The sequence below is a fragment of the Limulus polyphemus genome, unplaced genomic scaffold (genome assembly GCF_000517525.1).
Source record: "Limulus polyphemus unplaced genomic scaffold, Limulus_polyphemus-2.1.2 Scaffold420, whole genome shotgun sequence".
NCBI classification, from domain to species: domain Eukaryota; kingdom Metazoa; phylum Arthropoda; class Merostomata; order Xiphosura; family Limulidae; genus Limulus; species Limulus polyphemus.
In genome coordinates this window covers 582,971-597,516 of record NW_013666030.1, presented here as the reverse complement: position 1 = coordinate 597,516, position 14,546 = coordinate 582,971, and the positions used below count along the sequence as shown (strand labels likewise).

The following is a 14,546-nucleotide window of genomic DNA, read 5'->3' as shown; positions in this document are numbered from 1 at the left end:
GAAAATACAGAACCTTCCCTGGGAGGTCCCCTCAGCACGTACAGGAATCCACGTCGAGGGGAAACGCTACTAAATTGCATGCGTTACACGTACACTGTTACACTACAAAGAACAACAACAACAAAAATAAAGCTTTTGAATGAATAGTTCCATGCAGGATCTTTTCTGTATTCTACAGGTTCTTCATGTTAGAGCCTACAAGTTGTTTTAGACACGATATTCACTAAGATTGATTTCTTGAAGAGAGAAAAAATTATATATATGATCGTGTGACATATTTGACGTCACCTGAAAATATCGGGATTATTGATTACACAATCAGCTCTATCTAAGATTAACATGTATTTCTGGACTTCTAAAAACGAACTTATACGTGGAAGAAAAAACAAAACAGAAGTAATTGTCACTCTATGGATTCGTTTTCGGAAGACGATTGGCTTAATCGAAACTATAGACTGTTGCTTATCTAAGCGCAGAAAAACTTGTTTTGAAATCCTCTGTACTTCTTGTGCATGTTTATTATTTTCAGATGCACTGATTTATTGTGAATAATAACAGTAATTTCGTCAACAGAGATTCACAATTGATACGGAAATGAATTCTGATCTCACTCACATGAGAAAAGAGACAAGCTTCACAATGAGGCAAAAATAGTTTATTTTTCAACAGACACACACAAGGCAGTCAGTTACAAATCAATTAAACATATTCACAAAGACGAGAGACGAGATCGCACCACTTACCCAGCATGCTCTTTAAAATAAATCAGTAAATATAGATTAAAAAAAATCACCCCAGAAATATGGATTAGAAGTGTACACAACACACTTTTCCCTTTAATACTAAGACATTTATGAACATGTGACAAAACCGACCCAGCATGTTCTTTAAGGGAAATTAATAAGTATAGATAAAATATAGAAAGACAGATTAGAGGAGTGCAAAATATATTTTACCTACATTCTTGAACACGTAACACAACCGATCCAGATTGCTTTTAAGGAGATAATAGTACGTACAGATAAAAATATACACCAGAAAGATGGTTTAGAGGTGTACACAGCATACTTTATCTAAAGTACTCAGACATCTTTGAACATGTAACGCCACCTACCCAGTTTGCTTTTTAAGGGGATTTTTATCTATACGTACTAATATCCCCTTAAAAAGCAAACTGGGTCAGTGGCGTTACATGTTCAAAGATGTCTGAGTACTTTAGATAAAGTATGCTGTGTACACCTCTAAACCATCTTTCTGGAGTATTTTACACAGCATACTTTATCTAAAGTACTCAAACATCTTTGAACATGTAACACCACTGACCCAGAATGTTCTTTGAGGGAACCCAGTAAATGTAGATTTAAAAAAACAACAACATCAAACAGACAAATGTTGAGAAGTGCACGATTGCCAAAATGTCGTGAATTGTGAGTATTTGAGAGGGTAAAGGTTATAGGAGACCAGAAATAATAAAATTTAATACGTTAAATAGTTCCAATGCTGTTATCTGGCGTCCTACTGTACATGGAACACTTAACAATATAAGGACCTTAATAGTACAACACATAAGGGCATTAATAGTACAACATATTATGACCTTAATAGTACCATATATAAAAGCTCTAGTAATCCAAATTCTGAATGGAGCGTAAAATATTTTTTTAGGACTCTGAACTCATCTTTGCGACAAACACAGGGAGTTTACTGGGCCCAGTACATCTTCGTGTAAATGAGCAGCACTATTTGTGAGGTAGGTGTTCGTTCTTTTTTTGCTCGGTGTTAATGTTGTTAGTACTGAAATTTTCATCACTGGTTGAGTTTCTTATGAAGTGATGAGAACGGCTTCACCTAATTTCGAAGTAATGGCCAATTATAAGTCCGAAGCCATGCAAGTGAATAACTCAACGGCAATCTTGTTGTTCCATTACGACACAGCCCTATGCTAGAAAACGCGTGCGCTATATGTTTATTTCAAAATGACAACATCAGTGTAATAGAATAATCCAATATTAACCCCACATAAGGTCACGTGAAAGAGAAAATTCCAAAGGTGAGGCTGCAGTCTCCCATTTTTATCGGTAGGCCGAGCTTGTGAAACAACGAGAAAGACAAATTGTACCAGACACCATACAGAACCCAGTTGAGAGCGTGTCTTGATAACAGCAGCAGTGATTCAGACCAAGAACAATGTTACACCATATTAGGACAGTGGTTAATAGGTGACCCATGACTACATGTCCATCAATTGACATGAAAGTGTATATTCACTTTTATATCAATTAATGGACATATGGTCTTTGGTGTCCCCTAGTGATCACTATCCTAATATGGTGTAACATTGTTCTTGATCTGAATCACTGCTGCTGTTCTCAAGACACGCTCTCAGCTGGGTTCTGTCAGGTGTCTGGTACAATTTGTCTGACAAGAAAGGTAAAAAGAATAATTCACCTACGATATTTTATCGTGTTTGTTAAAATGGAAGCACAGCATCCCGCGTTTCTTCTTCCCTCTCTCTTACGGCGAAAGTTTATTATATAAAAAAAACATGTTTGTTTTTTGAACTAATCAGAACGAGTTTATAATTGTCCAGTTTTTTGGGTATCCGGAAATGTAAAAGATTAGGTTTATTGATTTATTAAAGTTTTGCACAATATGAATTTTGTATAATAAACACATTTTAAACAATTACTTGATAAACGTCTGTGTGTATGTGTGTGTGTGTATGGTTATAACTAGCAAACCATCTGGACCGATTGTCACCAAACGTGACATGTACTTTTAGGGTCCCCCGTAAAGTAACATAAAAGATTCGTCGTTTGAGTAGAACCACATTTTGTCACCCGGATGGCTCCTATGTCTTCTCTGTGCATTGAACGGGTAAGTCATCTAGTATAAAAATAAAATATTAACATATATATTGATGTCATTTCATGATTTTTCTTCCATCACATCTAGAGGAAAACGACCTTCGTGAGCTAGACTTTTCTAAACTGGACAACTTAAGTTGTTGTTTTTCTGCTAAAAAGTTTAGGCCCGTTAGCAGATGTTTCATAAATGATGTTTCATGACTATGTCTATTGTAAGATAACCGGGAAAATGCAGGGAAATACACACAGAGAAGTATACATATTTATTCCAATATTGGTTACATTATAGATTATTTCTTATCAGATACTTAGCAGGTTGTTGTGACTACGGTGCAACTGTTTAACTATTGTGTGTCAAGGTGAGTATAAAGAGAAAGCGGCTTTCTTTGGAAAAGGTTTCGAATCTTTAACTTAAGATGCAACTTTCTTGCTCTATCTGACTTTGTAAAATGGTATTCACAGGACATTAAGATAAAATTATAAATAACAACATTTTTATTGTTTTTCAGACATACAAGTTTGATAATTTTGGAGATTAAGCGGCTGAAATAGTGTTGATGTAATCTGAGATCTGTAGTACCACTTTAAAAACTAAAATTTATACTGTATTTCAGAAAATTACATTTTTTTATTCTGTTAAAATAGGTCTTGTAATCCAACATTAAAGCTCTCTCTCTCTCTCTCTCTCTACTATATATATATATATATATATATATATAACAAATGCGATATATTAATATATGTATATCAATTTTTATCACAATTATGATATTTTTCTTCATCTAATCTCGTGTTTGTTTGCTTTTGAACTCGAATGTTATCAATCAAAACTGTATAAAGATAAAAGTCTGAAAGGTACCACCTGTCTTTAGTTAAGGCTTTATTATTCAGCGACCACGGTATCACGATATTTTAATTTTCAAACCAAGTCTATGACTTTTCTTATACTAACGTGTTATGCACCTGTTCCATGATTTTAAAGGGAACATTTAGGTTACTCTTTTTAAATTCTATGCTCACGTACATTTTTCAAAAGTATTGTGTTACTTCTATAAAGAAATGCTTAAGTTCTGGCGGTTTCCCGCAAATACATTACTGCATAAAAATCAACTCCCTCATTGTGGAATATTTGCTCACACTTAATTTTATTAGTGTTTATGTTTCATGGAATTTACTGTACAAGAAATCACTTAAAAGAAGCATTTGTTAGTCCTTTGTTTTTAATTTATATACAGGCGTAAATAATGTTTCATCTTACTGTTGTTTACCTTTACAAACTTTTTAATCGACTTGGTGGTGATGGTGGGGGAGGGGGGAGGCATTAAAAACGAGAATTCCAAGCTATAATTGGAGAAAGTACTCGAAAGATTTGGAAACTATTGCCATGCATAACAAGTTCCTGAATATCAGGAAATTTCGAGAGGTTTATTGGTATCTATTATTACATAAAAATTCTATGGGAAAAGAAGTGTAACATTTCATTATATACAGAAAGTTCAGATTCGTGAAGAAAATTTAAGATGTATCACAACGGTTACAGTTGATCGAAGTTAAAGATTTATTTTTATGGATAAGTTAATTTAATACAGCCCTGTTTTTGTTGTTGTTAAACCTTTACTAACTGAGCATTTAATTGACTTAATTGTGTCTTAGTATTGTTATGTTGGGCAATTAATAAGATAATTCTACATTACAAGTAAGTATCAACTTGCACGTAGTTGTGTTTAGTTTGTAACTCTTGTGTGATAGTTTAAGTTTCTTGTCGAAAAGTGTCAAAAATACAAAAGTATAATTCAACTAAAAAAAATCTTCTCATTAAACATTAGCTTAGTTGAGCTAATACATTGCTTTGAGATTTATGTTTGCATATATCATGTCAAGTAATTATACAACCGTGAATTAGTGAGGAATTTGATTAATTCAGATACAATCTTATATCATACATGTTGTCAGTTTTGGACCAAGTAAGTTTATACAATTTATTTGAGCGGTTTAGTTTTTGCATACACTTTGATAAACAATCAGTTATGTCATATTTACACCAAACTGCCATAAACATTCGTTGATGGAAACATTGTTGAATTTGTTGTAAGTCTACGCTTAAGAGTTCTTATCTAACCACGTTTTAAGAATTGGGATATTCAATTTCGAAACGTGGGTGTAATAAATTGTATAAACTTACTTACCTTTTTTCTGTGCTTTAAAATTAACTTGTGTGTTTTTTAAGTCTTAACCATAAAAAAATATAATTACTTTTATCATGACCACTAGGTTGAAATATCTTTGAGTAATTTAGAAACATTAATTTGTGATACAAATTGGCTCACAAATCTTATAAAAAACCTTGAAGTAACATCAGCGGCAACCTTTCCAACAGATTAGGTTTTCTCGAATACTCTAGTCCAGAGTTGTTTCAGTCTACGAAATTCGGTAGCTCATCAGTTTTACATTGTTTAAGTGATATTTTTATACTGTAGCGGTCCCTAGTGGTCGATATATTGAACCTTGGGTTTTGTCCAAAATCATAATTCGTTGAAGATCTTTAAAAACTTGAATAATTTTCTATGTCGTCATGGTAACTACAGCATTTTCTTTGACATGCGTTGATTTTCTTCCCTTTATATACAAATTACAGGGCGTGTTACTTACTTTCTCATATGCTATTTATGTGAAAGTATAAGCATCTTTGTCAAGTCATTTAAACACCAAATTTTAATCTTTGGTCAAATACAAACTACAAAATCGGATTAAGTAACACCATCAGAAAAGACGGGGGAAGGTCGAAAATAGACAAATATATAGAATTAACAACTTTATTTACTAAATAATTTTTTAGTTCTGACCTATAAATTTTGCTTTCTTTGTTTAGAAGTTATTGATAAAACATCATTTTAAAATTCTTCCTTTAAAAAATTAGGTATTACAGACTAAAACCTCGTCAACACTTTGAGTAAGGTAACATTTTAAATGCATTGCTGGATGCTTCAAACTAATGTAATAGTCTTTCTAAGTGATTTCGTAATTAACCATGTGTAGTTGTGCAAGTGTTATAAATTGTGATGAACTTGTTTAGTTCCTACACTTTAGGTGTTCTGGATTGCATGTGGTAATATCTGCAACACTAATGGAAAGAATATCCATCATTAGCTCACTGTATCGGAAATAGGTCAGCAACATTTCTTTTATTCATTTTTATCAAATAAATATGTTAACCACTTTATATGTATTTGATACTTCTAGCTAATATGTGGTTTGCCTATTTCTGCATATATAATTCAATGTGTTCAAATTTATATTCTGACTTGAAACATCTTGAACTTCTTGGTGTGAATACAGTTTTGTATATATAGTGTGCTCAACTCAACCTGTTTTCCTGATTTATAGAATTTGTAACACAGAGTTGTAATATTTTCTGCTTCTATAGGTAATCTGGGATCTACATCTCTTTTACTATTTGACAACATGGTTCATGAATAATGATATCAGTGGAATGATTCTAGCTGAAAATGTACTGTAACTTATGTACCTAATATTTACAATGAAAGCCTATATACCAACAATATGTATACTATAATAAACTGTAAGGAGATGAGCTGTAAAATTATTCTTTGAAAAATTGAGTTTATACTGAAGATGTCTATAGGTTTTAGCTACAATATCTGTTTACTGTAATGAAATAATTTTAGTTTGAAAAATTAAGATTAATGTGAGGAAAATATTCCTGTTATAAAATATGAGATTTATCTGCATACAGAATATTTCAATGTAAATTTCCATGTTAGAAATGTGTGTTGCAACAGCATAAACTTGTTAAATATGATGAATATATTTTTATTATAGGACCCAGATATACAATTCACCCTAATTTTATCGTATACAAAGGAAAATGTTTTCTTAAGGAAGGAGTTAAAGCTATCTGTAGGAAAAGAAACTTTGGACTTAACAAGGGTCTATACATGTTTATATTATGTTTACTGTGGTTTTAATATGTGTTAAAGCAAGAAAATGTTTTCTTAAGGAATGAGTTAAAGCTATCTGTAGGAAAATAAACTTTGGACATAACTAGTGTCTTATACATGTTCATATTATGTTTACTGTGGTTTTAATATGTGTTAAAGCAAGAAAATGTTTTCTTAAGGAAGGAGTTAAAGCTATCTGTAGGAAAAGAAACTTTGGACTTAACTAGTGTCTATACATGTTTATATTATGTTTACTGTGATTTTAATATGTATTAAAGCAAGAAAATGTTTCGCACAATGACTGAAATAGATGTTGTTGCCTGTTTGAAATTCACACCAAGAACAGAACCTTATCTAAAAATGGTATTCCTAAAGTCCATGTATGATGCAAATAAATGTACGTAATAATTTTAAGCTTTTTTGAAAATGTATTATACAGCATAAGATCAATTTGTTTATAAATTGTATATAGTGTTTTTAAGTTTTTTGTTTTGATTCAAGGTAGAAAATGTAAACTTCATTATATTTTTGGTGTATCTTTGACGGAAATATAATACAATTTCATATTGAGTAGTACTGTATTTTATCATTTTTTATAATCCAATTCCACAAACATTGCAATAGGTATTTTTATTTTTTACATATTATTATTATCGGAGTACAGCTCTGCTATCGTCAGAAAATCTTAAGCTTTACAGAGCATGAACTTGTATTTTTGGAGGAGTACTTAGAGGATTACTTTAGAGGAATAATAGAATTTGTACACACTTCAAGACGTATAATGGTGTAAATTTACTCCTTTGAAGTGGTCTCTGTGGTGGCAGAGCTATTACTGCCTTAATGAATGAATTTACTCGAAAGTGTATGTGATACAAAAATACGTCAGTGCATGCGGTTGTGCGCTGTAAGAATTTGTATTAAGACACCAGATGTTCAATCCTCACTGTATTGTTTTGTCATTGATGTCTCACATTTTTGCAAACCTGCAACCATCAGAAAGTGAAAAGAAAAAAAGACTCAGCTACAGTCGCAGTAATATGGTATGTTATCTACAATCCATCATTTCCATCTCGGATATAATCATAATAACTTTATGTATCTTCCTAAACAAATAGTTTTTTCAGTGCATGGAAAAAAATTCTAAACTCATTTGTCGTGAAAGTGTTTCGGGAGTGTTTGTGTTTAATGACTGTTTCGTAATGTAAAACAAAATGAAGAATAAATACATTCCCCAAGAATAAAAATAATGCTTTTATCCCGAGAAGTAACAATATACCAAATTTCCACAATCCGCAACTTCACTACGAAACGTCATTTTTTCTAGAAAAAACACTTTCAGTTAACTCACTAAAGTTAAGAGAAAAATAATTACAGACCAATCAAAAAGAATCCTTTTTTGGAAGAAATAAAAATATCTAGCAGTCTTTTGTTATAGCGATATTTTTACCTTCTCTTCATCTGCAGACGATGAAAAAAAACTATCTTTCAAACTTTTATGAATTTTTTTACAATAACTTTTAAAGTAAGAGTTATATTTTGAAACCTACACAACTGTTTTTTAGCTGATTCTGTTGTAACTGACCATTGTTCTATTAAATAATAAAAATATTTCTCTGCCTTGGGAAACAAGATTTTTTAACGAATTATATATTTGATGAATTACAGCAGTTTTTTTTAACTTTCCCTTCTGCGTTTGTACGTTTTAATTTACCTAATCTAAAATTTGTAATTAAAAAAAAGTTCATATTTGACTTGGGAACACCCGTCTTTGAAATCGCAAGAAGGAATGGTACATTATAGTAATTTAACCAAGCCATAGATGGCGCTAAATATTTGTTTGGGAAAATATTTGGTTAATACTTTATTGTTAGAGTCACCTTTCATTTGATTGGAATAAATAAAGTTGTATATTAGATTGGAGATAATAAATGTTTTTACTCAGACAGAATTTAGGAGAAATCCAAGTTTTTTTGTTTTTTTCTCTTATTGATTATTCTAAAACTTCTGCTATATTTCGATATTTAATTCACAATGTTGTCATGGTAACACTCGAACTGTCAGTTTTTCCTGCTTTCACGTTTTGAAGGAACTATCGTGGCGCCAGTGCCACTGAAGTGTTGCTGGTGGAAAGATCATCCTGAACCCGGCCTTATGGGTGCCGCCCTAGAATTCTCTGTTGTTAGCTGTTCGAAAAGAAAACACTACTTGTTTCAGTGACATCATGAGCGTTTCGGCAGAGGAGGATTCAGAGGTAAGTTCATATTTCTCGATCCCTGTTATATAATTTCTAATTTCTATGTGTTTGCTATTTATCGGCTTGTGTAATCACTACCTGTAAATGGTCGTTCAAAACAGATAGCTAATGACTGCATTAGTAGAAACTTCCCAATATTTTGTTTGATCATGTGTAACACAGTTTATTCTAAAACCTCCTTTTAAAATGATTGCCGTTGATAAAAATAAAGAAAAAATATTCTACCTTGTTGTTGAGCAGAAATATCTACAAAGTCTCATCTGGACGACAAACTGAAAATGTAAACTGTGATTCAAGATTGCTATCACTTTTTTCACGCATGTGTATGACATTATACACATCTGAACCTAGAACATGGTTTTTTGATATAGTTTAATGAAATAATTTATCTCACCGCATCAGTAATAATAATTTTGCCAGAAAGTAATGTAAACGTTAAAGCCGCGAAATATCACATAGTGTACAAATTAGTAATTATTTAACATGTTTTTACTTGTTCTTTTCTGGTTTTATCCAATGTCTATCTTCCATGTTAAAGTAGTGATTTTTGTTGTTGCTGTTATAACCATGAAGTTATCAGAAATCCTTGTACAACATTTCTTTAGTTGTTAACTTCACTTGTTTGACGAAAACTAGCCATTGGTACTATCAGGTGTATTTTGTTCCCTTTATTTTCTTCCAATAATTCAAATTCTTTACATAATCCTTTTCTTAAAACAAGAAAATAGAAAATGGATGAGAGTTAAAGCAGAATAAAAAAGCTTTAAAGAATGATGCAAAGTTGAACTAATGTATAGTGAGCTCAACATTACACTGGATCAATAACACAATAGGTCGATATCATGCTGTTCTTTTTATAGTCGTATTCTTCTCTCACCTGTGAAATAATGTGTCAGAAAGCATTATAAGGTAAATGTCTTACATACGCTTGTTTTCTCTTGGGTCAGCATAGATGGTGAAACAGTGACTGAGACTTTTCAAGGTTTAATTTTTTTTTTTTACATGAAGTAGAGCTACACACGAGTTTACAATAAATAAACGCAAACCTAATCATATTTAGCCTAGAAACCAAAAACAATATGTAAATATTAAGCGAAAATAAATGTTAATATGAAAATAATGTTTATAGCTTGAAGTATAGAAAATTTAGAAAAGTCTGAAATAAAAGCAACTGTTGCGCTACTTTATATAATTTTGTTGTGATTCTTACTTAACGAATACGCTGAGACAAGCATAAATTATTTTCGTGATTATGACAAAGTGTGTGATCGCCGTTAATTAACATGCATGGTCCGTTTACACATAATATGGCGAATTTCAAGAAAACGTGTGATGTTACATAATGACGTTGTTTTACCCCTTCAACTCATATTAATTCAGCTTTTCTTCTCTCTACCTTCTGTGTTTCCGTCTTTTAGCAAATACTTGAGGTTAATATCTCTCCAGTTCTAGAATATTATACAAATGGTTATATGTTACAAGAAGGGATTTGTGAAAATGTAGTTCATCTTGGTGTTGTAGGAAACATGTTAAAATAATGAATTTTACATTCCGTTTTTACTTAATTTTATTGCCTTAGGTAGACGTAATATCTCGGATACAAACGCAAAATGTGGATGTCAAATATCGTTTTTCACAAAATACGATTGGCTCTTATTACTAACCTCTCTTTTGTTACGTGAATAACCGTAAAGAGAAAGTTTCATTTCATTCTCTCTGTCCTGCTTAGTACGTAAGGCTACAGTTTAACCTTAGAGGTGTTAACCTCTTGAAAAGACAATGAGCTAGTTTAAAGGTTTTAAGTAGCGAAGATGTTTCCTATCTCATATTTCAATGACTTCTTCAGGCAAAATTGGGACTTTGCAATGAATGGATAATAAAGCGAGATCGTTAACAAGTGATTGCCTTAATGTTGACTTTAGGATCGCTTTGTATACATTTTTGTATGATTTATAACAGCAATATGTGAAAGCGACAAGAAATGAATAGAAAAGATAAAAGAAAAAGAGGGCCGTTGCCTCCTCTTCCAAGGTTAAATTTATTTGTGATACGACTGTTTTTATAATAATGCTGTCAAAGTATTTTTCAGTTTAGTTGCATGCAAATGAGAATTTCAAAGAGTTAAAATGTATATAATGATATTATGTTACACCATTTACTTCTAACTTTGGCTCAACTGTAAGTCTGAGAGTTTATAATGCTAAAAAAATCTGGTTTTGATAGTCACATAGGTAGCCCATTGCGTAGCTTTGTGCCTAACTACAAAAAAATACATCATTTATTCGATTTTAAAAGCAGCGAAGAGAATGTCTGAACACAACAGAATGCCCTTAACAAAAAGTATCGTTTAAACCTAAAGATCAGATTAGAGTTGAAAAATTAATTCAAAACTATGAAAGACACGTCAAACGATAAGGGAATAAGTGTACAGAATTTCACTATTCACACTAAGGAAACGAATTTTAAGCAGGAAAGTTATCCAGGCATCATCTGGGGGATATCTAAGTAAATGCAGTGGTAACAGATCTTAACCTTAATGTTTTGTATTATTTGTTGGGGTTTCAAGCGCCGGTTGCTAATGCAAAGGGTGTTTTCAGTACTCTGCTGAAAAACTGATTATAAAAGGACGTAACTTGATTAGCTTGTGATTACTAACAGATTAGACGTGCCAGTCAGTCAGCTATTTTGTGCTGTTGCAAAGTAGAAATAAAATTCTACAAACCAACAAGGGACACAAGTCTGCACATTTGTTTATGTTAGTAGTATCCTATTGAATTCTTGATGAAAGCAATAAAATGTAGCTATACAACTGCGAGTCTATGCAGCATATATATATATATATGGATGAATGTATATATGCATACTGGCTTTTGAAAGTAATCTAAAAAGTTATGAAAATATTCAGAAATATTTTACTGAGCTCTGTCATGAAGTCCGAATTATTTCAACACGATTGAGATGATTTCAAAAACGTATGTCAATTTCAACGACTCTGAGTTTTTAAACGGGCGGATTAAGAAACTTTGTCTCATCAAACTAGGTACATTCATTACTAAGAACGTTTTCACGAATGCAAACACTACCGACAAAACCATTCTATAAAGTTGTTGGAGTTGTGCATGAAAACATTATAGTGCTAGTGAAAATCCTAGTAACACCCAGTTGTGTGTTTAATTCCATCGTATAAACACAGAAACAGTAATTCTTTCATATCAATAAAGGAGCAGTAATCCTATGGTATCAGTAGAAAGAGTAATCCTGTACTATCAGCAGGGACAATAATCCTACCATATCAATAAAAAATCTAGTAATCCTAACATAGTAGAAAGAGTAACCCTATTATGATAGTAGGTACAATAACCCTATCATGATAGTAGGTACAATAACCCTATCATATCAGCAGAAACAGCAATCCTATCATATCAATAAAGGACCAGTAATACTATCATATAAGTGGAAAGAGTAAGCCTATCATATCTGTAGGAACACTAGACCTACCATATAAGCAGAAACAGCAACCTTATCATATCAATAGACAGTGGTTTCTAACCTGTGCCCCCCCCCCCCCCGGATGTCACAGTGTCGCCGAATGGGGATGTGGGATATCTTAGAACAGCCTTGAAATAAAGCGATCGCCCTGTAAGGAGGTGAGAAGATTATCGGCTTATATATACATATATATATACTTTCTCAAGTTTGCATTTTAGGAAAGAAAAAGGATGAGCAACATAAACAAGCGAATAGTAATAAAATACCTTTTCATAACGCAGGCCCAACTTCTCATTGAATTTAGAAAGTTGAGAATACCTTTATGAGCTACGTTTCAATGTTTAGGAACTTTTTATAGATAAATAACACTCTGTTGTGAGCATTGTCGCTCAGATGGGGGTGGGAGAGGGAGCGTGAGGAAAAATGGTTATATTTAGGGGAGGGGCTCAGGATAGGGACTGCTGTAAAGGAACAGTAACACCATAATACCAGAGAACCAACAGTGATGAAAGAAGGTGGACTTAGGATAGCAAGATAGTGGACTGACAATGAAATCTTACAATGGAAATGTCAGTGCTTTATGACTGCTATTCTTTATAGGAAAGCTCCAAGTATTGGTATCTGAAGATGGAGAAAATGCTAACAAAAGATAAACATTTTTGTGTTTGAAAACTATGATATCTATCATGATTTAATGTATCGAGAAATATTTTAAATATTTAAAAAATAATAATTTGTAAACTATCGGCTGTAATTATCTAGAAACCAGCAATAATAGTAACTAATGTGTGTGTGTCAGTATGTTCAAAGCCATCGAGATTTTCAGATACTTACAGAATTGTTTTATTATTTCGGTCTCTCGGTGGGACAGCGGTAAGTTTACGGGCTTACAACACTAAAGTACGAAGTTCGATTCCCCGCACAATGGACACAATGTGAAATATGTGTGTGAAAACAACCTTTACTTAGTACACAAATCACAATTAAAATGAAGACTTATAATGTAGGACAGAGCCTTTACTAGAGTTTGAGAACTCTCAGAAAGACCTATTTCAGACTGAGAAAACAAAGCATTATATATTCACTTTTACAATGCTACTCTTCTCAGGTCGCGACTGTTAGCTATGTCACTGTTGGTTATTCCAATCGAAAATAGGTGTTTCCTGATCCACCATTGGAAAAAGATTGCTGTCTACTTTTATATACTGTGTTCCACTTTACAGCAACCTTTCCCACATGAAAGTGTTCGTGATACCAAAGGGAAATGACCCACAACAATAAATGATCAGAGTGAAAGGAATTTAGCTGCTTCTTTCACAAATATTCTACTTTACACCTATATAATTTGTATGCATGGACATTTTGAAAAAAAAAGAAAAAAGAGGTGAGCTTAAAAGATAAATAAAGAGGTTGAGTACACTGAGTGGTCACAAGTAAATAGACACCTAATTTTTTGTCATTTAACTGATTTATGCTAACTAATTTGTGTTCGCAGAGCACTATATAAATGAAAATGGTCCACACACTAATTATCTTGTGCTACAACTCAAGGTTCTTTCGAATTGTCAGATTTTGTTAGAGGAAGGATAGTTGGTCAAGCAGATGGTGGAATAAGTCAGCAGCAAATATCGCATAATTTGGGAATCCCGCTTTCGACAGTCAACAGAATCATCGTTGCAGTTCAGGAAACATGGCAAGGAAACAACTGAGCAGCGTCCGAGTCGTCCTGGTCCATCGGAGAGGACAAAAAGGGCTGTCAAGAGGAGCATCGAAATGGATCCCAGATTAACGACTGCAGAAGTGGCCAAAGTTGGTGGGATGAGCCAGAAATCTGTTCTCCACAGATTGGGTTATTGTTGCAGAGCAGCTAGACGGAAGCCCTTATTGAGACCTTCCAACATAATCAGACGAAAGAAGTGGGCAAGTGATATGATGACCAAGCCTCTATACTTTTGGAAGACCGTATTGTTCTCAGAC

At 32.8% G+C, this 14,546-nt stretch overlaps 1 protein-coding gene across 2 annotated transcripts in view; it reads left to right on the top strand.

Moving 5' to 3' along the window:
- The first annotated feature begins 8,952 nt into the window (after positions 1-8,952).
- Positions 8,953-14,546, top strand: part of LOC106458144 (transmembrane protein 151B-like) — a 64,433-nt gene continuing 58,839 nt past the window's right edge. For both annotated transcript variants that reach the window (XM_022384296.1, XM_022384295.1), the window contains exon 1: positions 8,953-9,077. In XM_022384296.1, the coding sequence (XP_022240004.1) occupies positions 9,048-9,077 (30 nt within the window). In that variant the 5' untranslated portion in view covers positions 8,953-9,047. The remainder of the gene's footprint in view (positions 9,078-14,546) is intronic.